A 21,691-nucleotide genomic window follows, 5' to 3' on the forward strand; every position below is an offset into this window, starting at 1 on the left:
GTAGGGCCAAATATGAGGCCTTATGAACCTGCTAGATCCCTAAGATCATCTGAGGCCTTTTAACAGTTCCTAGAGTGAGCACCAAAAGTGGAGAGGCAGCATTCTCTCACTATAAGGCAAAAAACTGGAACAAGCTGTCACAAAACATTAGGTCAATTTTTAAAAATAAGCTGAAGACTGTTATGTTCTGTTCAGCTTTTAATTGACTGTATTTTTAAATACGGGCAGTTTAGGCTAGGTTTTTAACTGACTGATTTGTTTTTATTTATTGCTTTTAAACTTGAGCCTTTTAAATTGTTATTGTACTGCACTTCTTTTGTTCAGCTTTTAATTTATTGTATTTTAAATCATAACCTATTTTTACTTTAACTTTTCAATTGTTATTTTGTTGCATGTTTTCATGTAAAGCACTACGAGTTCAGCTCAGTGACCTTGCGGTTAGAGTGTCCGCTGAGATTGGGAGGTTGTGAGTTCGATCCCCGGCCGAGTCATGCAAAGACTATAAAAATGGTACCTGATGCCTCCCTGCTTGGCACTCAGCGTTAAGGGCTGGATTGGGGGTAAGACCCTGCGACATACCAGCGTCATGTCCTGGGGGTGTACTTGTACATCAAGCCGCCTCAAGCTACGGAAACAGGAGATAGGCTCCTGCCGCCTGAGGGCCAACAATTGGTTCTCAAGGCTTAGTTACTATGAGTTTGCATTCAATTGTATGAACATGTGTATATTAATCCATTTGTCTTGCCTTGCCTCTCTTGTTCTCGCTCTCTCTCTATGTAATTTACCATTAGAGTAGAATGCAACATTTCTTTATGATCGGCCTTGTAATAGATGTATATGTTTCCAATGTTATTAAATCCTCATTCGATCTATCCTTACTTACTATCCTGACCATTCTTGCTCTATTCAACGCAAACTCATCAATTCTCTGCACATAGTGTCATCAGAATCAGAATCAGAATAGTTTGTATTACATCTCAATGTAAGTACACAAAATTCTTTGTCTATGGTTCCTCAACATTACAACAAGCATCAAGATACAAAAATCACAATAATAAGTAAAGTAAAATAATGAATACTACAGTAATAAAGTAATAAAGTGATGGTACTACAATTTGATAGTGTTCATCAAGTTACTTGGGAGTCAGATTATTAATATTACGACATTACTCTGTTATTAACAGTACAAAGCCACCTTTTCTTTCCGATCCTTCATACTGTAACTGCCCACCTATGAGGCTCTACAATCTGCCGCACACTGACAGACAACAGACATCCGAGGTCGCTCTCTTACCGTCTCTGCCCTCAGATAGCTGATCCACGACCGCTACATCAGATCCCCCACTCACTGCCTGGTACTGCCTCTCACCTTCACCATACACCAAAGTACACAATATCCACACATTACTACAGAAACACACACGCGCACGCACACACACACACACACACACACAAACACATACAGCACACACTTATCCCCCGAGAAATACACACGTGTCGAGCTCTGCGACAATCCATCCTGATCTGAACTGGTGTTTGTTGTGTTTGGTTCACTTCTCGTGTTTACTACTGTTCTTGTGAAGCTGTCTCAATTACAGACGGAGAGACTTCAAGGTTCCCCAAAGCAGGGCGGAGGGCTCTGGGTTCTAAATATAGAAAGCTGTGGCTGTGGTGAGAGGGGCAGTTAGGAGAACCACCCATGATCCAGGCCCTCTTTCCCATCCATGTCTGTGGACTAGGATTACAGTTATGACACTATAATAAATAATTTAATTTGTATTGCACTTTTCATTCAAAAGAATCTCAGAGTGCTACAGAGTGCTACAGAGAGAAAAAACAACAACTGTAAAAACATAATAAGTTAAAAACAAAACAACCTAAAAACATAATAAGTAAAAAACATAGGGTTAGGGTTAGGGTTAATAAATCACAAGAATGAAGACAGGTTCAACAGTCAAAGTCCTTTTTGAATAAAAATATTTTTAGGCCTGTCTTAAAAGAGTCCAGGCTCTGTACTGCCCTTAGCTGGCTAAGAAGGCTGTTCCACTGTTGTGAACCCCCCTGTGTACTAGATTCACGTGGGTGGGACTGACGGGGTCATCCCTATGTTCCCCGGGTCCTATGTTCCCCGGGTCCTATGTTCCCCGATTTCTTAGGAAAAAAAAAAAAAGGGTTCTATGTTCCCCGCTTCCGAAAAAGGGTTCTATGTTCCCCGCTTCCGTGAGAGTTTTTTTTTTTTTTTTTTTTTTTTTTTAAATTTAAAAAACAACATACACAAATACATAATCATACAGTTTTTTTTTTTTTTTTTTTTTTTTGAAAACAACATACGCAAATACATAATCATACTGTGGATTACTAATTGATAGACATTTACAGGAAATTGCAGGAACTATTATACATAGGAACAAAATGATTATGTGTACAACATTATTATATTAACAAAATGATTATATGTACAAAACCTTTTGTAGGTAGGACACTATTGGACCTCGGCCCAAATCTCGTACTGAAGCTGACCCCCCATGCTAAACCATTTGGAAGTACAGTATACTAGGACTCCAATTCAGACACACTGGGGGGCTGTCACAAATCTACTAACTCTAATCAGCCTGGTCTCACACGGCAGACGGCAGAATTCGACGTTTATGGACAAACGTCGAATTCTGACGTGAGATTGCATCCAAACGTCGAATTCCGACGTGACATTTGCATCCAAACGTCGAATTCCGACGTGACATTGGGGTAGCTCGTTCTGATAGCGCAGGGGTGCGCCTGTTATGTGCGCCTGTCGGGGCTTCTCTCGGGATTATTCCATTTTGAATTGGAAACCCTATGGTTACCCTAACCCTAACCCTAACCCTAACCTTAACCCTAACCCTAACCTTAACCCTAACCTTAACCCTAACCCTAACCCTAACCCTAAATGTGGCCTAACTAATTAATGCAAGTGCAAGTCAAAATGGAATAATCCCGAGAGAAGCCCCGACAGGCGCCCATAACAGGTGCACCCCTGCGCTGGTGTTCTTTTAGGAATATAAGATTTTCAATTCCATCTCGAAAATGATCTATCTAGGGAGTTATATAAAATGCTGAGACAATACTATGACATTGATTATTACATAATATATATTATGTATATTGATACATATGATTATGTATTTGTGTATGTTGTTTTTTAAATTTCAGATTTCAGATTCAGATTCATTTATTTATTCAAGGGACAGTGCATATTAATAAAACAAAAATAAATTGTAAATACGCCAGAGTTAGCCCGAAAGCTAGTTTTCATCCGCAGTCCCTATGCCATGATGTTGTATACGGCTCCCTGGAGGAAAAAAGTACATTTAAAAGATAAAATATAGGTAGACCTAGGCACAAAAAAGTAGACAGGACAAGCATTTAGCTTAAGGGCATAACATAGGGGGTTAAAAGAGCATACATTAATCATAGGCGGTTAAAAGGAGGGTACATATAAGCAGAGGGTTAAAAGAGCATACATTAATCATAGGCGGTTAAAGGGAGGGTACATATTCGGTAAGCAGACTAAAAGCAAGCAAGATATACGCACGGTAAGCAGACTAAAAACAAGCACACAGACTGTACAGGTAAGACATGTTAGGCAGTACACAGACAGGCGGTACACATGACATACAGGTATAGGACAGGACATTTCAATGTTGGCAGGTGTGTGTGTTGATCATCCACTGTTTTAGGTGCTTTCTAAATGATTTAAAGGTGCCTAATTCTTTAAGGTGCCCTGGAATCAGGTTCCATTCACGTGCCCCTCTAACTGACCAGGCAGGTTGTGGGATTTGCTTGTGACCAGCTTGTTATGCAGTAGTTGATGTGTGTGAAGATCATGGCGTGGACATACATGGTAGCTGCCTCTGTTGACATGTAGTCCCTTAAAAAGCGGAAGTTGGACAGATTGAACTTGACAATTTTACAGACCTTTTTGATATGTGCCTTAAAAGTGAGGTTGGAATCTAACAGCACCCCAAGATATTTGAACTCGTTCACAACTTGTAGTTGTTCCCCTGAGATAATGACATATGCTTCTTCAGCAGAACGGTTTGTTTTGGTAAAAAACATGCTGACCGTCTTGGAAACATTAAGTTGGAGACGACAGTGGTTCAACCATGTAGTCACCTGAGCCATAGATTTGGTAAGTACAGCAGCTACCTCCGTCTTGGTCTGACCATGTACAAAATAGTACAGTGTCGTCAGCATACATTAGTGTATCAACCTCAGGACATTGATATTGATATTGACATTGATACATATGATTGGCATTGATACATATGATTATGTATTTGTGTATGTATTTGTGTATTTGTGTATGTTGTTTGGAAAAAAAAAAAAAAAAAAAAACACAGTATGATTATGTATTTGTGTATGTTGTTTTTTAAATAATAAAAAAAAAAAAAAAAAAACGGGGAACATAGAACCCTTTTTCGGAAGCGGGGAAGCGGGGAACATAGAACCCGGGGAACATAGGACCCGGGGAACATAGGCATGCTCCCGGACTGACTCACTTCATACCCCTCCAGTATTCTATATACATCTGAGTATTAAAAAAAGATGTGCATTCAATGGACCTATCGCTAAGCCATGCCCCAAAATAGAAATTGTGCAATCATATCACAGCAAAAGTCACTCCAGGCAGAGAACTCGGACAAACAACTCGCTAATATCTGATGGTGAAAAGCTTCTAGACAAAATATTCTTGTCATCTTTAAAAAACATGCCTATTACTTGCTGTGGTAAATCAGAAGTCAGAAATTTGCCAACTCCCGCCATTGTAAGTCATTGAATGTCATTCAGTCACAGTCGGTCAGTCAGTCAGTCACTGTCAGTGAAGCGTTGTTTGTTTGTCCCGAGTTTTCAAAGGGGGCGTGGCTTAGCGATAGGTCCATTGTGTCTCGTTACAGGTACCTTGAGAAGTCTCCACGTCCCCTCCTCTCTCCGGGGTGAGGTCATTGGTGGTCGTGGTAATGGGTGGCAGGACCACGGCCGTGGGTGCGATGGGGGGCGGGATCTCCTCCGGTCGGAAGCCTCGTCTGACCAGCTTCAGGTGCACCGTCTGACCCGTGTGTCTGAGCACCTCCACGGCCTGCTGGTTGGTGTAGCCCTGGATGTTCATCCCATCCACCTGCAGGGGGCGATCATTCATATAGGCATGTTACAGTACACGCAGGGCGGACAGTCACACACACACACACACCAGCACCCCATATCTTTGATGGAAGTTGTGTTTTCACATGTGTGATGTCATATCCCAGAGTCTACTTTTAACTTAATACATTGGCATAGGGAATTGTTTTATTTGTTCAACAATTTGAGAATAATTGAAACCACTCACAGCGATAATCTGGTCTCCAACATGGATTCGGCCATCTTGCTCGACGGCACTGTCTTTAGTTATACTCTTCACAAAAATACCAGAGGGTTCTGAAATGACAAAATACAGTACGTACAATGTACAATGGCAAAGTACATACAACGCCGTTCAAAGTACATACAAAAAAACGAACGAGGTCCCTTTTACACAGTCGAAACATACAGCAACTGCCTTGTGTGTAAGATATACAATAACTACTGTCAATTGAAGGACTGCCATTATCTAGGTCAGTATTAACATTCTGTCATGGGCCTCTATATACAGTCCATTAAAATACTACATGCCAAATGGGTTCTGAATCAATTAATTAAAAAATATATAACAATAAACGAGTCAAGTAAATGCTGAAGGTTTTACCTGAATTTTTGTCTCCCACATAGCCAGCTATGGTGATACCCAAACCCTGGGCGTTTTTAGTCAGTTCCACGTCGAACGCTTCAGCCTCCTCTTCCTCGTAACCCTGGGAAGAGAGACAAGGTCCAGGGTAGATAAACGGCAGTCTGGAAAATGTCCGACAGCAAAGACAGTGGAAGAGGCAAGGTGTAGGGGGGCAAATTCTTCAAATTCAACACTTGAATGTTACCAACAACAATTCCTCACCTACTGTGTGTACTGTATCATCTCTGTCAACCAAAGAGTTAGGTGAGTTAGGTGATTAATGTGCCCTAAAATGCAATAAAGGTTACTAGGACTCTGGGTGTAGAGATAAGACTGCGTTGGATATCTCTGTCATGAGTCATGAAAGTCAGATATCTGACTGAGGGTTAATTTTAGACCACAAATCAAAGTTGTGAACGTTTTGAAAAATGTGGTCAGCAAAACATCACTCTCAAGACACTGTGTCACAGATGATAAAATGGTCAAATGCAGCCTACCGTTTCAGCTAGGCCTGAACTATCCCAGATATCTATTCAAGGAAGGGGGATTTTTTTATTTATTCGTTTATTTAAAAGGGACAATGGACAGTCATTGACTCTCCCTGAATTAGCTGTGTAGTTAAATTGCATCAGCAGTCACTGGGCAGGTAAATCCACAGGGGAAATACGGCCTCAGATGTTAGAAACAATTTAAAACAGAACTACAGGACATAAAATATCACATAAAACAGAACTACAGGAAATAAAAACACTCAAGAAAACTTTACATCAAATATTACATCATCTAACCCTAACCCTAACCCTAACCCTAAAAAAAAGAAAAATAATAATAATGTTTTGCTAAATAAATAAAACATGTTTGGCTCTATGTGGTCAGTGGTCACATGATTGGTTATCTATCAGCCATGATTTCAGTTTTGATTTGAAGCCAGTCAGGGTAGAACATTATTTGATAGAGCTGGGTATTAAGTTCCAGAAATGTACAGCTCTGATGGACAAAGCAGAACGGCCGAACTCAGTGGACCTATACTGCACCACACAGATGTAACGAGAGAGATATCTGTGATACTGTACATGTGCATATCACTAAGAATTAGTTGTCGTTGTTTACACTAAGAATGTTGATATGCTGATTCGCATTCTGCTGCTATCACTTATTCTATTATTGATGCTCTGACGCTACTGTATATATAGGCCTGCAGCCATTGTTGATTGTTGTCTATATCAAGAAGGGGGGGGGGGGATATAATATCTGTGATACTGTGTGAGCATATCTAACCTGTTGCTCTGTGACGGTGGGCAGCACTGCGGGGCCAGTGTCGTCTGTGGGGCCTCTGGTGACGACCAGCCTCACCCTGTTCCCACACTGCCTCAGCACCTGGGCCACCTGCTCACTGCCCATACCGTACAGGTCCGTGTCCCCGATCTTCAGGATGTGGTCCCCACTGTGCAAACGTCCATCCTGGGGGGACAAGGTAAGAAAAGTCACCGCCAGCACTACTTTGACAACAGTAACTCATCCTCATCAAATCCATGCATTGTGCTTCAGGAGGTAGAGCCGGTGTCTAATAATCGCAAGGTCGGCAGATCGGCGGTTCGAGCCCCGGCTGGCCACATGTTGAGGTGTCCTTGGGCAAGACACTGAACCCCAAATTGCTCCCAATGAGCGGGCCGGCCGGCGCCTCGCATAGTAGCTTGCCGCCATTGGTGTGTGAATGTGTGTGTGAATGGGTGAATGAGAGGCCATTGTAAAGCGCTTTGGAATAAGGCGCTATATAAGTCAGTCCATTTACCATTTACCATTACTCTACTGGTGTGTAGGTGGTTGACTGAAACGTGATTACTGGGGGCCTGCATCTTCCAATATCAGCAACTCTAAAGAGATTATTTTGGAAACCGAATGAAAGACTAGACTGCCGTTATTGGCATACGGAATGCATTATAATATATATATAGTGCTTTCCCCCTAGTAGTCAGCTATCACAAGTTTAGGCTAGTTAAGGGGCACCCCTGGATGATGTCATCAACATTCGCCAGGTGAAGACAGGTGCACACGTACCTGTAGGACGTTCAGCCAAAACAGTTTTTTCAACAAGCTTTGCTTTCAATTTTCAATTGTTTCATTTAGTTTGGAAAGGAAGTTGAGGTCCCTTTAGAAGAGTTTTCCTAGGTTTAGCTTGTCATATCCTTTTTTGTAGGGCATATGTTGTTTTCCACCTGCTGTGTATCATAGCATCAGCCTAGCATCAACAGCTACAAACATACATGCTCACTCATTCGTCCTCAACTATCCACGAATCAAGAAGAAGCAGTCAACTACCGTGAGTAACCCGATGCAAGACCAAATGAAGTGAAAGTTGAATTAAAGTGAACTTAGTTATGACTTGTGTTTGGTGATAGAAAACGGCCTGAGAGAGCCTAACCCTACTGAAAGGAAAGAGCAGTAATATATATATATATATATATATATATATATATATATATATATATATATATATATATATATATATATATATATATATATATAGGGGTGCAACGGTTCAGTATGAACCTCGGTTTTTGGGTCACGGTTTTGGGTTGGTTTCGGTGAGGGTGTTTTGTGAGAAAGAAAATGCTACTATTTATTTACTGTTACTTTACTTTATTTTGCTTATACTTATGGAACTTAAACATTCAGACCCATTCCAGAATATGACTGGTATATTGTATAATATAAAAAATATAAATATATATAAACAAATAGTTTCAAATGTAAAATAAATAAATAAACACTTTCAAATGTAAAAGTGCCTCTTATAGTAAGGGAAACATATGAAAATCTGCGAAGTAAATCGTTACCAAGAAATTTCTTCACCAATGTGTTTCTAAAGGTGTGTAATAACATGTCCTAAAAGGTTGAAATTCAACTCCTGTGGGAAACCTCATAAAAAACTGCTCAAAGTTGGGGTACCGATACCCGATTTTCGAAAATTCGAAAATGCTTAAATTGGACTTGAGTAACTTTTGAGGGGTCAAACTAGGCATTTTTCATGATTCTGAGTTGATTGCAAGCATTTATTTGTCACCAAGAGCACTTCCTGGTGCAACCCCCAAACCCCCCCCCCCATCCCCATTGGTGAGGAAGTTTGGAGGTAACAGGTAACATTAGACAACATTAGACAGCACCAGCAGAGAGGCACTATGATGGGCATGGACACTTAGTCATAGGCCTCACTACATGTGGAACAATAGAACCAGGCTGCTTGAGCTACTCACACAGCCCAGCAGAGAGGCACTATCATGGAGGTCATAGCTCCAGAAGAGGGGTGAGTGGTAGACAGCTAGGCCCAGTGAGGGCTCTCCTAATCGGACTGGCAGTGTATCACATATAGCCTGGAGGTCAGAGCTCCAGAAGAGGGGTGACTGGTAGACATCTAGGCCCAGTGAGGTCACTCCTAATCGGACTGGCAGTGTATCACATAGAGCCTGGAGGTCAGAGCTCCAGAAGAGGGGTGACTGGTAGACAGCTAGGCCCAGTGAGGGCTCTCCTAATCGGACTGGCAGTGTATCACATAGAGCCTGGAGGTCAGAGCTCCAGAAGAGGGGTGACTGGTAGACAGCTAGGCCCAGTGAGGGCTCTCCTAATCGGACTGGCAGTGTATCACATATTACCTGGAGGTCAGAGCTCCAGAAGAGGGGTGACTGGTAGACAGCTAGGCCCAGTGAGGGCTCTCCTAATCGGACTGGCAGTGTATCACATAGTACCTGGAGGTCAGAGCTCCAGAGGAGGGTTGAATGGTAGACAGCTAGGCCCAGTGAGGTCACTCCTAATCGGACTGGCAGTGTATCACATAGTACCTGGAGGTCAGAGCTCCAGAAGAGGGGTGACTGGTAGACAGCTAGGCCCAGTGAGGGCTCTCCTAATCGGACTGGCAGTGTATCACATAGTACCTGGAGGTCAGAGCTCCAGAGGAGGGTTGAATGGTAGACAGCTAGGCCCAGTGAGGTCACTCCTAATCGGACTGGCAGTGTATCACATAGTACCTGGAGGTCAGAGCTCCAGAAGAGGGGTGACTGGTAGACAGCTAGGCCCAGTGAGGGCTCTCCTAATCGGACTGGCAGTGTATCACATAGTACCTGGAGGTCAGAGCTCCAGAAGAGGGGTGACTGGTAGACAGCTAGGCCCAGTGAGAGCACTCCTAATCGGACTGACAGAGTAGCAGTTAGGCCCTGGAGGTCAGAGCTCCAGATGAGGGGTGAATGGTAGACAGCTAGGCCCAGTGAGAGCACTCCTAATCGGACTGACAGAGTAGCAGTTAGGCCCTGGAGGTCAGAGCTCCAGATGAGGGGTGAATGGTAGACAGCTAGGCCCAGTGAGAGCACTCCTAATCGGACTGACAGAGTAGCAGTTAGGCCCTGGAGGTCAGAGCTCCAGATGAGGGGTGAATGGTAGACAGCTAGGCCCAGTGAGAGAACTCCTAATCGGACTGACAGAGTAGCAGTTAGGCCCTGGAGGTCAGAGCTCCAGATGAGGGGTGAATGGTAGACAGCTAGGCCCAGTGAGAGCACTCCTAATCGGACTGACAGAGTAGCAGTTAGGCCCTGGAGCTCATGTGACCTCCAGCATAGGGCCACAGGCCTAGTCACAGCACCCATGGAAGGTGTGTTGTCTCTGGGCTGTGTGTCTAGCTGAACACCTCTGGTAGTCCTTGGTACATCTCATGTTGGTACATCTCTTCCACAATGGGAGGTGAGAGTGAAGCTATTCAGCTCCCTTTTTTTAGGCCTCCATAACAGGTAAGTTACTGCCCAGCAGAGTGTCTCTCTGCTGGGCTGAGTGAGTAGCTGAAGCAGCCTGGTTCTATTGTTCCACATGTAGTGAGGCCTATGACTCTGTTTCCATGCCCATGATAGTGTCTCTCTGCTGGGCTGTGTGAGTAAATGAAGCAGCCTGGTTCTATTGTTCCACATGTAGTGAGGCCTATGACTCTGTTTCCATGCCCATGATAGTACCTCTCCGCTGGGCTGTGTGAGTAGCTCAAGCAGCCTGGTTCTATTGTTCCACATGTAGTGAGGCCTATGACTAAGTGTCCATGCCCATGATAGTGCCTCTCTGCTGGTGCTGTCTAATGTTGTCTAATGTTACCTGTTACCTTTAAACTTCCTCACTTTGAATGCCAACCACCAATGGGGGTGGGGGGGGTTTGGGGGTTGCACCAGGAAGTGCTCTTGGTGACAAATAAATGCCTGCAATCAACTCAGAATCATGAAAAATGCCTAGTTTGACCCCTCAAAAGTTACTCAAGTCCAATTTAAGCATTTTCGAATTTTCGAAAATCGGTTATCGGTACCCCAACTTTGAGCAGTTTTTTATGAGGTTTCCCACAGGAGTTGAATTTCAACCTTTTAGGACATGTTATTACACACCTTTAGAAACACATTGGTGAAGAAATTTCTTGGTAACGATTTACTTCGCAGATTGGTCAAATATCTGGTAAAATGCCCTTACTATTAGCCTTGGCTACTGTTATAGGAGAGGAAGAAATAAAAGTAAAAGTGCATTTTAGCCATGACAGCTGGTAGTCCATATCAGCATTATGCATTATAGTATGCATACATACGACACGTGTGAAGCAATGCTTGCAGTAACGTGTCTGTTCACTGTTTTCATTCCCTCATCATTGTATTCAGTGCCAAAACCAAAATGAATGACCCCACAACGCAGATTTGTAGCAATCCGGGGCTTCCTCAAACTGTTGCCATGTTCTCAACTCCGCTTGCCATGAACAAACATTTGAACAAGTAGCAACTGCGTTCCAGACAAACTCAATCTCCGACTTTCAAGTGGATGGCGAACCGTACGGTTCGATGAACCGTTGCACCCCTAATATAAATATTATACACAGGGACGGCTGGTATCAACCCCCCTATCTTTTACAATAAATATGAGAAAGTTGTTAAATTAAAGAAATATTAAAATATAATAATTGTTGAATAATATAATTCATATATAATATATAATTGTTAAACCTTAGAACAGATTGATTTTGGTGGAACCTATCCTAATTTATTTGTACGTGATTAGTTGAATCAGGTGTGCTGGTGGTGGAACAGATCAAATATGTGGAGCGGCTGGGGTTCGATGAGGAGAGGGTTGAGAACCACTGCCCTAGGCCTAATGGATTTATTAGCCCCCCCCACTCAGTATCACCACCAGCCGCCACTGATTATACATGTATAATTATAGTAACAATATTATAATATTGACATTTCTTCTAAGTGGAAGCACATGGGAGATATGTCCTCCGGCTCACCTGATCAGCGATTCCTCCTGGGAGGATGGTCTTCACGATGACACCAGTGGTTTTTCCTCCCACAATGCCAAAGCCCAAGCCTGTCCCATCGTTGACCAGCTCAATGGTCTCCACATGCTGCCAGTGGGTCTACAAAGAAACACAGCAGAGTGAGTGAGTGAGTGCATGAGTGCATGTGTAAATGGTAAATAGACTGACTTATATAGCGCCTTATTCCAAAGCGCTTTACAACGGCTTCTCATCCACCCATTCACACACCAATGGCGGCAAGCTACCATGCAAGGCGCGCTTAGCCCGGTCATTGGGAGCAATTTTGGGGTTCAGTGTCTTGCCCAAGGATGACTTGTGTCGACATGTGGCCAGCGGGGGCTCGAACCGCCGATCTGCCAACCTTGCGATCATTAGACGGCGGCTCTCCCTCCAGCGCCACAGCCGCCCGTGTGTATTATTCTTTACCGCGCTGGAGTTGGCAGACAGCGTACTGGCTGCCGAGGGGGTCCGGGACACGACAGGGCTGGCTAGCTGTGGTATGGGTCCCCTGGCCACCGTGAGACGGACACACTCAGAGGCTCTCTGCAGGATGCCAATGGCCTGTTGGTGGGTCACTGTCGCGTCCAGGGGCTGGCCGTTTATGGCTAGGATCTGGTCCGCTTCTTTCAGCTTCCCATCACTATGAGGAAAGGAGGGTTCTCTCAGTCGGCGAGACAAGAAACAATATTCTTACAATGTCAAACTCTTGGTGTGTGGTTCACTTAGGAGGAGTCGAATGAAATCCCAACGGCCTTACTTGTACTGTATGATCTTTGTTAGTATTATGCAACCTTTAGAATCACCCCCAACACTTTCAAAGGGTAACGTTTCTCCATCCTTACGTACCAGTGGGCCACGCTTCCTGGCTGGATTTCCTGCACGAAGATGCCCAGCTCACCCCGGTTCTCACTCCTCAGGCCCACTACACTGAAGCCCAAGCCCCCAGAGACGGGTTTCAGCAGCTCCATGTGGGTCACGTAACGCCCCTGCCAAACACATGGAGCCAAAGTCAGCCCTTTACCACTCACACTGGCAGCATCAAAGATACAGGCGGCATGCGGAAGTCTATTTGAAGTCACTCAGGAGAGTAGAGTACAGTGTAGTGTGCACTACTTGTCAAATGTCTTTGCATATGTAGCTTGTAGTTTAATCAGATTAGTTAAGGGGAAACAGAAGTTGTTTTGGGGAGATATACACAGCATTGAATGTGTGAACACTAGATGGTCTCTTGCCTTCTCTTGACTAGATGGTCTCACAGCACAGCAAATCAATATATTGTGAAAAAATATGTGTAAAGTTAAGCACTTGAGACTTATTTACTAGTTGATGAGCTAAGTAAAACATTCTTCTCAAATTCACAAACTTTCAAGGATTTCAAGGACCCATGGGAACCCTGTAAAAAGAAATAAGCCCTGTAGTTGATTTAAATATGTAAATCTTTATGTGATATGTTAATACGTATCTGCCCTTGTATGTCATGATGTGAAATGCTATTTTGACATTGAAACTTGAAAGTGTATCAATTCGTTTTTTGTTTCAGCCAAGCAAGTCTGTGACTGGTCATACCTGAGCCATAGAGCGAATGATGTGCTCAAGTTCCTCAGGAGACGGTTTGCCATTGATCTGTGGCCCAGTGATCTCTGGGTAGATAACGTGGCCTCCGTTTGGCTGGGACGCAGTGTAGGGCTCACTCAGGTCACCTCCCTGGAACCAGCAGGGAAACACGGTAAAACACGGTAAACCACGGTCTTTCACAGCTGCAGAGATTTAGAATGTATTGATTAATTAACTTAATTAACTTTTTTACAATAAGGTGCTGCTTAGAAAAGACGACGACTCATTGTGAGGGCTCTGCATGCAAAGTGTGGCAGCTGTGATGAGTAAGACAAAACCTCATTTTCAATGCAATCATAGTAATATGACTCTGAAATATGACAAATGATGATATAGTTTACATGCCAAAAACAATCTGAATACAATCTGAGGCCTTAAATTGAAATCGGACCCTTACGATTGTGTTACATTCATAGCATCGATAATCACCAGGATCTCAACAGCTGCTGATCAAATAAAATAAAGTTTTAAACCCAAAAACTTTCTGATAACAGCTACCACCACTTAATGTGAAAATAAACAAAGTCTCATTTTGTGATTTCCTGAAATATTGCACAAGTCTAAGAACCTAAAAGCGTTGGAGGCAGGATAGCTCATTATTCAACGAGCGATTAGCTGTATCTAGAGCCGTCTAATCCTTCAGAGATAATGGCTTTCAGCTGATGTTCCAACAATGACTCTGCTGCTTCCGATTCAATATTTCCATCATAGCAGAGAAGCCTCACTAGCCATCTGGAAGCCCTGATATGACACCCATTAAATTGCTACAATGCCTCTGTTTGTGTGACTAATGAATTACACGAATTAGATACTGCAAGCAAGACCTCATTTTTGGATTCTATTTGCTTATGGACTTAATGTTGATGATTATTTTGAATGTGATCCAAAAGGACGGGGTAATGCATAACTAACTATTTCATAAACACTTCATTTGAAATAAAGCATCACAGCTTATGCTGTCCCTCTGAACCTGGATGACTAGCATATTGCTAAGCTTCAATAGTAGTAACACATCATCATACACACCATCTAGTCAGAATATAGAGTGGTTTAAGGCCTAACCGTTGTAAACACCAAGGCTAAACATAGGCTAAGTTAGCGTAGCATTCAGGCTATTGCCCCATACATGAGCTTTGTTAGCCGGGCTAGCTAAGAGGATTAAAGTTCCAGTTTGGTTCTTGCACATTTAAGAAATTGTTTCTGCCCCACTTCACACAGCCATGCGGCCTCTCTGCTGAGCTCTGGCCCTGTCGCCATAGCAACAACAACTGTGCTAGATCCAACTGGAGGGAGTAGACAGAGTGCATGCCTGGGGGTGCGTTCATAAATTCGCTCTGGAAATCTGATCAGCACTCATGGAATGCCTCTTGTACCATCAAACGACTTGGTCGCTCTATGATGTTGTTGAAGCCAGTGTGCGCTCCGGCGCCCTCAGAGCAAATTTACGAACGCAGCCTGGGTGTTAAGTGTCTCAGTCTTGTCTGACAACAAAAGCGCAGACTGCATATTTTTCAGCCTGCAAGAGTTTAGTATTGTATGCATTAAACTAATTCCACAAAATTTAACTTTAAGTATTGTACAGTATATTTGTGGAGTTATCTTACATTTGATGTTTATTGGAGTTGGATGAGTGGAGGAAACAAGAACATAAGATAAGTATGGCAAACACACACACACACACACACACACACACACACACTTCAACTTGAGCCATACTACACTTTACATTGTGCATAAGAACACTACTCAAATAAGCTATGGTGCCAGTGCACAAACATGCTAGTAGGGATTTTATGATCGGAATTCCTCCAGGGGTGCATCCCTGCCTCCCACTGCATAGCTCACATACTTTCCCTCAGTGTCTCAAGCACTCAAGCAACCTGGCCCCTTCGCACATAATACACAGTGACCCTAGAGCTCTTTCTTGGGGGGAAAAGAATGCTCAATTTCACACGGGTCAGAGATAGGCTCTGGCTTTGGCTGACTGTGGCTGCTTAGCTTATATAACCTTTTTTATCTGCTGAAATGAACCCTGGCTGCAATAAGACCACAATAACACATGATTGAAGAAGAAAAAAAGAAAAAGCTAGGATTGCCTGGAAGGGAGCCCAAACGAGGAATAATTTAATAACGTTCGGCAGAGACGAAAATAAGTGGCCGGAATTTCCTTTAACTGCCGTTTAGAACTTCCACAATAGAATCTTAAGACAATGACGTTGTGGCAAAAGAGACAATACACTGACAGCGACGTTTACGCTTACGGCGTCATACTGTACGTACGTCTCGTGACTCTTATCCGTATTGAAAACAACATATTGTTTATGGTCATACGGTCAACATATTGTTTATGGTCAGGATAGGGGTAGGACATGATAAGCTTATAGGCTTCATCCTACTCCCTTTCGAACAGTGATATCTGTACTTTTCGTTATTAGTTATTAGTTTTAATTTAGTAAAAATTAAAATTTTAAATCATATTCGAAATAAACATTCATTCATTCATTCATTCATTCATACAGTGAGTATGGGAGCAGCAGAGACCAGATTTAGGCCCACCTGGTCTTTGAGGTGCTGGACTGACTTCTGCAGGGCCAGGATCTGGTGGAACAGGGGACTCTGAAGCACCGACTTGAGCAGGCTCAGCTTCTCCTCGGTGGGTACCTCCCCCCGCTCCTTCAGCTTGGCCTGCAGACGCTCCACCGCCTGCAAGGCATGCTGGGTATCTGCAAATCGTTGCATATTTTAGTGACAGCATTAGGCAGCCACACGTAGAGAGAGAGAGAGAGGGCAGGGGGGATATCAGTACGAGCAGTGGGGGGCAGTGAGAAAGAGCCCCAACCCTAACCCCTAACCCTTTTGGATATGTAGAAAACAAGAGTCGAACGTTGAGATGCCCCCCATTCACCTATGCAATAATTACATGATTTATTTAACGCAGTGTTGCATCATGGTCTTGCGTTGTGAAGTTGTGCTTAAGGACATTCTACGGTTAACCTGCAGAGTTCTTTGCAGGATATTATCGGAGTTGCCTATCCTCCCTTTGACACACAAAAAATATATAGTTGCTAATGTGTGAAGCAGCATGTGAATGATTCATAGGGAGGGAGGGAGGGAGGGAAGGAGAGAGAGAGAGAGAGGAGAGAGAGAGAGAGAGAGAGAGAGAGAGAGAGAGAGAGAGAGAGAGAGAGAGAGAGAGAGAGAGAGAGAGAGAGAGAGAGAGAGAGAGAGAGAGAGAGAGAGAGAGAGAGAGAGAGAGAGAGAGAGAGAGTAAACCACACGTACGGCGGCCTGGAGGCTTAGCTAAGGTCGACCACTGTTCAACAGAGCTGAGAATATCAGAACCATGTAGCTCTGGGCCTTGCAACCAGAAAAAAACGAAGGAGAAAAAAACTATATTCAAAGGGTGATGTTCATTTCTAGAATAACAATGATTCCTGCTTCCTACTTCTGGATCCACTGAGAGATGCACAGGGCCAGAATGGGCACTCCACAGTTTGCTTGGATTGACCCTGTATAAGCTCCACAATTGAGCAACTCAAGCCCGCCCGCCTCCTCAGAGCGGCTTGTTAGCGGGGATGGGGCCCAACGTCCTTTGGACGAGGACAAGGCAATTTCCGAGGCCTGCAGACTGTGACTAACACCTAATAGGGCGTACACAAGGTCTAAACCTCTTTTTCGCTCTGAGAGGCTTGTGTCTTTGAACAGAGTAAACAAGCCAATAGTGTGGGAGTCTCTACAGACAGCTTTAGTCTGTTAGTAGCCAGGTACTGTACCTTTTTGGGCAACTCTGTTGTTGTTTTTTTGTTGATGTTTACTAAGTGTGCATAATTAATCTCATCAGGGTCTTTGTTTGTTAGAGAAAAGTTTGGTTCTGTTCTGATAGAGGCCTGGGGCCTCGTTTATAAAACTGTGCGTACGATTGACGTGAAAAAGTTGTGTATGCACAAAAATAATCTGATTTATAACACAGTGCGTATGCACGTCCCACTCCGGTTTCCCTTAATAAACAAACTCTACATTTTGGGCACGTGCACTCGTATCTGCCCGACTTAGGCATCGAACATCAGTTTAAACATAATTTGTTCTACTATTCACCTTATTATTTATGAGAATACATTTCATAACACGCAAGCATTGTTGAATAATTATAGATCTAATTAAATATGATTCCCGATTAAACTGTAAGGCAAGGCAAGGCAAGGCAAGTGTATTTGTATAGCACATTTCATAAAATAGGGGCAATTCAAAGTGCTTAAATACAACAAGGACGAGGGGTTCTTTTGCAAAAACAGATATCTCCGTTTGTATTCATTATCCTAAATCATGTTGTTGCTTTTTTTTTTTACTCTTCATATGTAATAAGTGAGAGATAATATTCTGATTGATTTTACACGTCGCAGTTGCTAATTTCTCCTGTTTATGTGCATACAAAGACAAAGACGCACATTCTCCTGCCAAGTTAGTTTTTTATAAATCCTGAAGTTTGCTTCGAAAGTATGCCTTCTTTGTGCGTACGCAACGTTTACAAATGAGGCCCCTGGTCATAATAACTGTGTGCCTGCAGGCTATCAAGCCAAGGGGTGACATCATCAGATAAATAATAATAATCACAGGTGTGAGATTATTGAGAGATTGTCACCTCAGAGCAATTTCATATGACAGATCACTTACCCATTGTCTCAATCATGTTGTAAATTCCTGGTAGATGCAACAGCTGCCCATAAAGCAGGGAGTGTTACTCTTTCCTTTGTCACGGCCTGCAAAAATACAGAATATCTGTGAGACCCCCAACCCAAACTGATTACAACTGATACATGTTAACTCTTAAGTATACTCCAAGGAGCCAGCATCACAGAGTGAAGCTGCAGGACTGGGGGAATAGGCTTAACTGTTAATGACAATACTATAATGTACTTCAACGAGATGGCTATTACTAGACACACATCAAGGTTGTTGAGTCCTTTGTATTTGACTAATGCTCTTATTGAAGGATTAACATCTGCCCATTGCCGTTCCTGGGGACATCATTAATTGACTTTGGCACTGACGTTGTAACATGCATGTCGCTGTCAGAAATATATGTCCTTGGATAAGTAATTTAGCTCCTGTTTGTATTAGGCCTAATAACATGCTCTGTTTCTATGCACAGTATCCATTAGGCATAGCCATAGGAGCATCCTACAACAGCATTCTTTAGTTAGCTCACACATTATGATAATGACAAATAAGCTAGAAAAATATGGAGGTTTATGCACATTGGAAAAACGCCTATAGCCTACTACATTAAGTAATTGTACACACTTCTCTGTACAATCACACCCGGTCCAACAAATAGACCTAAATCCCAGAGTTAACAATAATGCTAATTATTCCTAACATCATTTGCTTCATGGCTTTGAAGGTATATTGCAGGATAGGCCGACAATTCATTGCATTCATTTATGAGCAATACATCCAGCGTTGGAAGAAATCACTCCTAACAATTTGCTTAGGCTATGATTTCAGAAAGCATTGTTTTGTTTTCTTCTCCAAAACATGATATTGTTCAAAGCCAAAATTCACAGAACATCAATAACTACATAACTACATCCTCAGTAGTTTCGCAGGCAGGGAATCCACAAGAATCAATTCCGATCCGCAACTTCTTAATTCACCCGCACCTTCAAAAGTAAAGTGGCCAAACTAGCCTGAAAGTAAAGTATACAGATAGGCTAATGGATCTGGTCGATAACGGTTTCTTAAAGCGGACTAACGCATGTTTGCCTTCCTAACGACAGGTTTACGCTCACAAATGAGGCTATACCCTTCACAAACATTCATAAAGTAAATATATTAATAAACGAACATGTGTTGATAATACCCATTAGAATTCACCCTGCCTGTTTTATAAAGACTGTTGATCATTTGTGAGCTAGCCTTCAAGAAGGCAAGGGGGGGGACACAATCCGCTTTTCTCAACTCCTCCTCCTCCTCCTCCTCCTCCTCCCCCTCCTCCTCCTCCTCCCCTTCCTCTCCTCCTCCTCCTCCTCCTCCTCCTCCCCCTCCTCCTCCTCCCCCTCCCCCTCCCCCTCCTCCTCCCCCTCCCCCTCCTCCTCCTCAACTCCTACTCCTCCTCCTCCTCCTCCTCAACTCCTCCTCCTCAACTCCTACTCCTCTTCCTCCTCCTCCCCCTCCTCCCCCTCCTCCTCCTCCTCCTCCTCTTCCTCCTCCTCCTCCCCTCCTCCTCCTCCCCCCCTCCTCCTCCTCCTCCCCCCCTCCTCCCCCTCCTCCTCTTCTTCCTCCCCCTCCTCCTCCTCCTCTCCTCCTCCCCTTCCTCTTCCTCCTCCTCCTCCCCCTCCTCCTCCTCCTCCTCCTCCCCCTCCTCCCCCTCCTCCTCCTCCTCCTCCTACTCCTCCTCCTCCCCCTCCTCCTCCTCCTCCTCCTCCTCCCCCTCCTCCTCCTCCACCTCCCCCTCCTCCTCCACCCTCCTCCTCCACCCTCCTCCTCCACCTCCTCCTCCACCTCCTCCTCCTCCTCCCCCTCCTCCTCCACCCTCCTCCTCCTCCACCTCCCCCTCCTCCTCCACCCTCCTCCTCCTCCTCATCCACCCTCCTCCCCCTCCTCCTCCTCCTCCCCCCCCTCCTCCTCCACCCTCCTCCTCCTCCTCATCCACCCTCCTCCTCTTCCTCCTCCTCCTCCTCCTCCCCACTCCTCCTCCTCCTCCTCCCTCTCCTCCTCCTCCCCCTCCCCCTCCTCCTCCTCCTCCCCCTCCCCCTCCTCCTCCCCCTCCTCCTCCCCCTCCTCCTCCTCCCCCCCCCTCCTCCTCCCCCTCCTCCTCCCCCTCCCCCTCCTCCTCCTCCTCCTCCTCCTCCTCCCCACTCCTCCTCCTCCTCCCTCTCCTCCTCCTCCCGCTCCTCCTCCCTCTCCTCCTCCTCCCCCTCCCCCTCCTCCTCCCCCTCCTCCTCCTCCCCCTCCTCCACCTCCTCCTCCTCCTCCTCCTCCCTCCATCTCCTCTACGGGACAACTGAAGCAACAGGCTTCCGACGAGAGACGCCAAACAAGTTTGTTTGATAACATTCAGCAACATTGGGATAGGAGTTTACAAACAACACATGCACTTACATAAACAATAATAAAAAATAAAAAACAGCTAAGAAATATATCCCGCTATTTGTTGTAGTACACATGTAATAATGAATGACCTGACCGTTACTGGCGGCTGAGACTGGACATTACATCAGCAACATTGTAGCTCACACACCAACCACACTCGGAAACACACACAAAGTGATACATTTGTATCCAAAAACATACGGCAACATTTTGAGTTAGTAATGTGTATAATAACAATAGCGAACTTTGAACGGCAGGCAACTTACATAGACGTTGAACGTGTCCTGTCCCGTTGTCCTTCGGCTATAACGGCGCAGAGACTCTCTGGCTTAAAGATGGGGCGTAGCGTAACTCGAGCTTCTATAGCGTAACGCGTTCGTACACTCGCTCTGAGAGCGCCGGAGCGCGCGCTGCGTTCGACGTCACGAAGGGACGGAGTCGTTTGATTGGACGAGAGGCGTTCCGTGCGTGCTGATCACATTTTCAGAGCGTGTTTACGAACGCAGCCGTGGACATTTCCAGCAGTAGCTCTCTGCTCCGAGAGTTGAGTTGAGAGACCGCCTATGGGAGGTGGTGTGGGGGTTTATTGGGAGGTCACAGGCGCCGCTTGGTGGATACCATGACAACTAGGCCTGGAAGTGCAGCATGATTTCCAACTCAATCAAGTATTGCACTCAGTAAAGGGATTTTTAGTAAAAAAAAAAAAATGCAATCAATTATTTATTGCAAAACAGTACACATGGAAAACTCACATTATTACATCAAACAAAATGAGTGTCTGTCCTGATTTTTTATTTTTATTTTCCTTATCTTACCCCCCCCCCCCCCCCCCCCACTATAAACACATGAGTAACCCCCCCCATGGCGGACTTTTAGTATCT

General features: G+C 44.3%; 1 protein-coding gene across 1 annotated transcript in view; it reads right to left on the reverse strand.

Moving 5' to 3' along the window:
• The window catches only part of mpdz (multiple PDZ domain crumbs cell polarity complex component), a gene marked incomplete at both ends in the record, with an annotated part of 54,702 nt that extends 38,245 nt beyond the window's left edge, over positions 1 to 16,457 (reverse strand). The window contains 10 exons of the mRNA XM_080547295.1: positions 1,295 to 1,369; positions 4,939 to 5,155; positions 5,366 to 5,454; positions 5,762 to 5,864; positions 7,061 to 7,243; positions 12,075 to 12,203; positions 12,531 to 12,744; positions 12,951 to 13,090; positions 13,671 to 13,808; positions 16,236 to 16,457. Coding sequence (XP_080403421.1) covers positions 1,295 to 1,369; positions 4,939 to 5,155; positions 5,366 to 5,454; positions 5,762 to 5,864; positions 7,061 to 7,243; positions 12,075 to 12,203; positions 12,531 to 12,744; positions 12,951 to 13,090; positions 13,671 to 13,808; positions 16,236 to 16,457 — 1,510 coding nt within the window. The remainder of the gene's footprint in view (positions 1 to 1,294; positions 1,370 to 4,938; positions 5,156 to 5,365; positions 5,455 to 5,761; positions 5,865 to 7,060; positions 7,244 to 12,074; positions 12,204 to 12,530; positions 12,745 to 12,950; positions 13,091 to 13,670; positions 13,809 to 16,235) is intronic.
• Between the last annotated feature and the right edge of the window lie 5,234 nt (positions 16,458 to 21,691).

Source organism: Nansenia antarctica (assembly GCF_963989245.1).
Source record: "Nansenia antarctica genome assembly, chromosome: 17".
Taxonomy (NCBI): Eukaryota; Metazoa; Chordata; class Actinopteri; order Argentiniformes; family Microstomatidae; genus Nansenia; species Nansenia antarctica.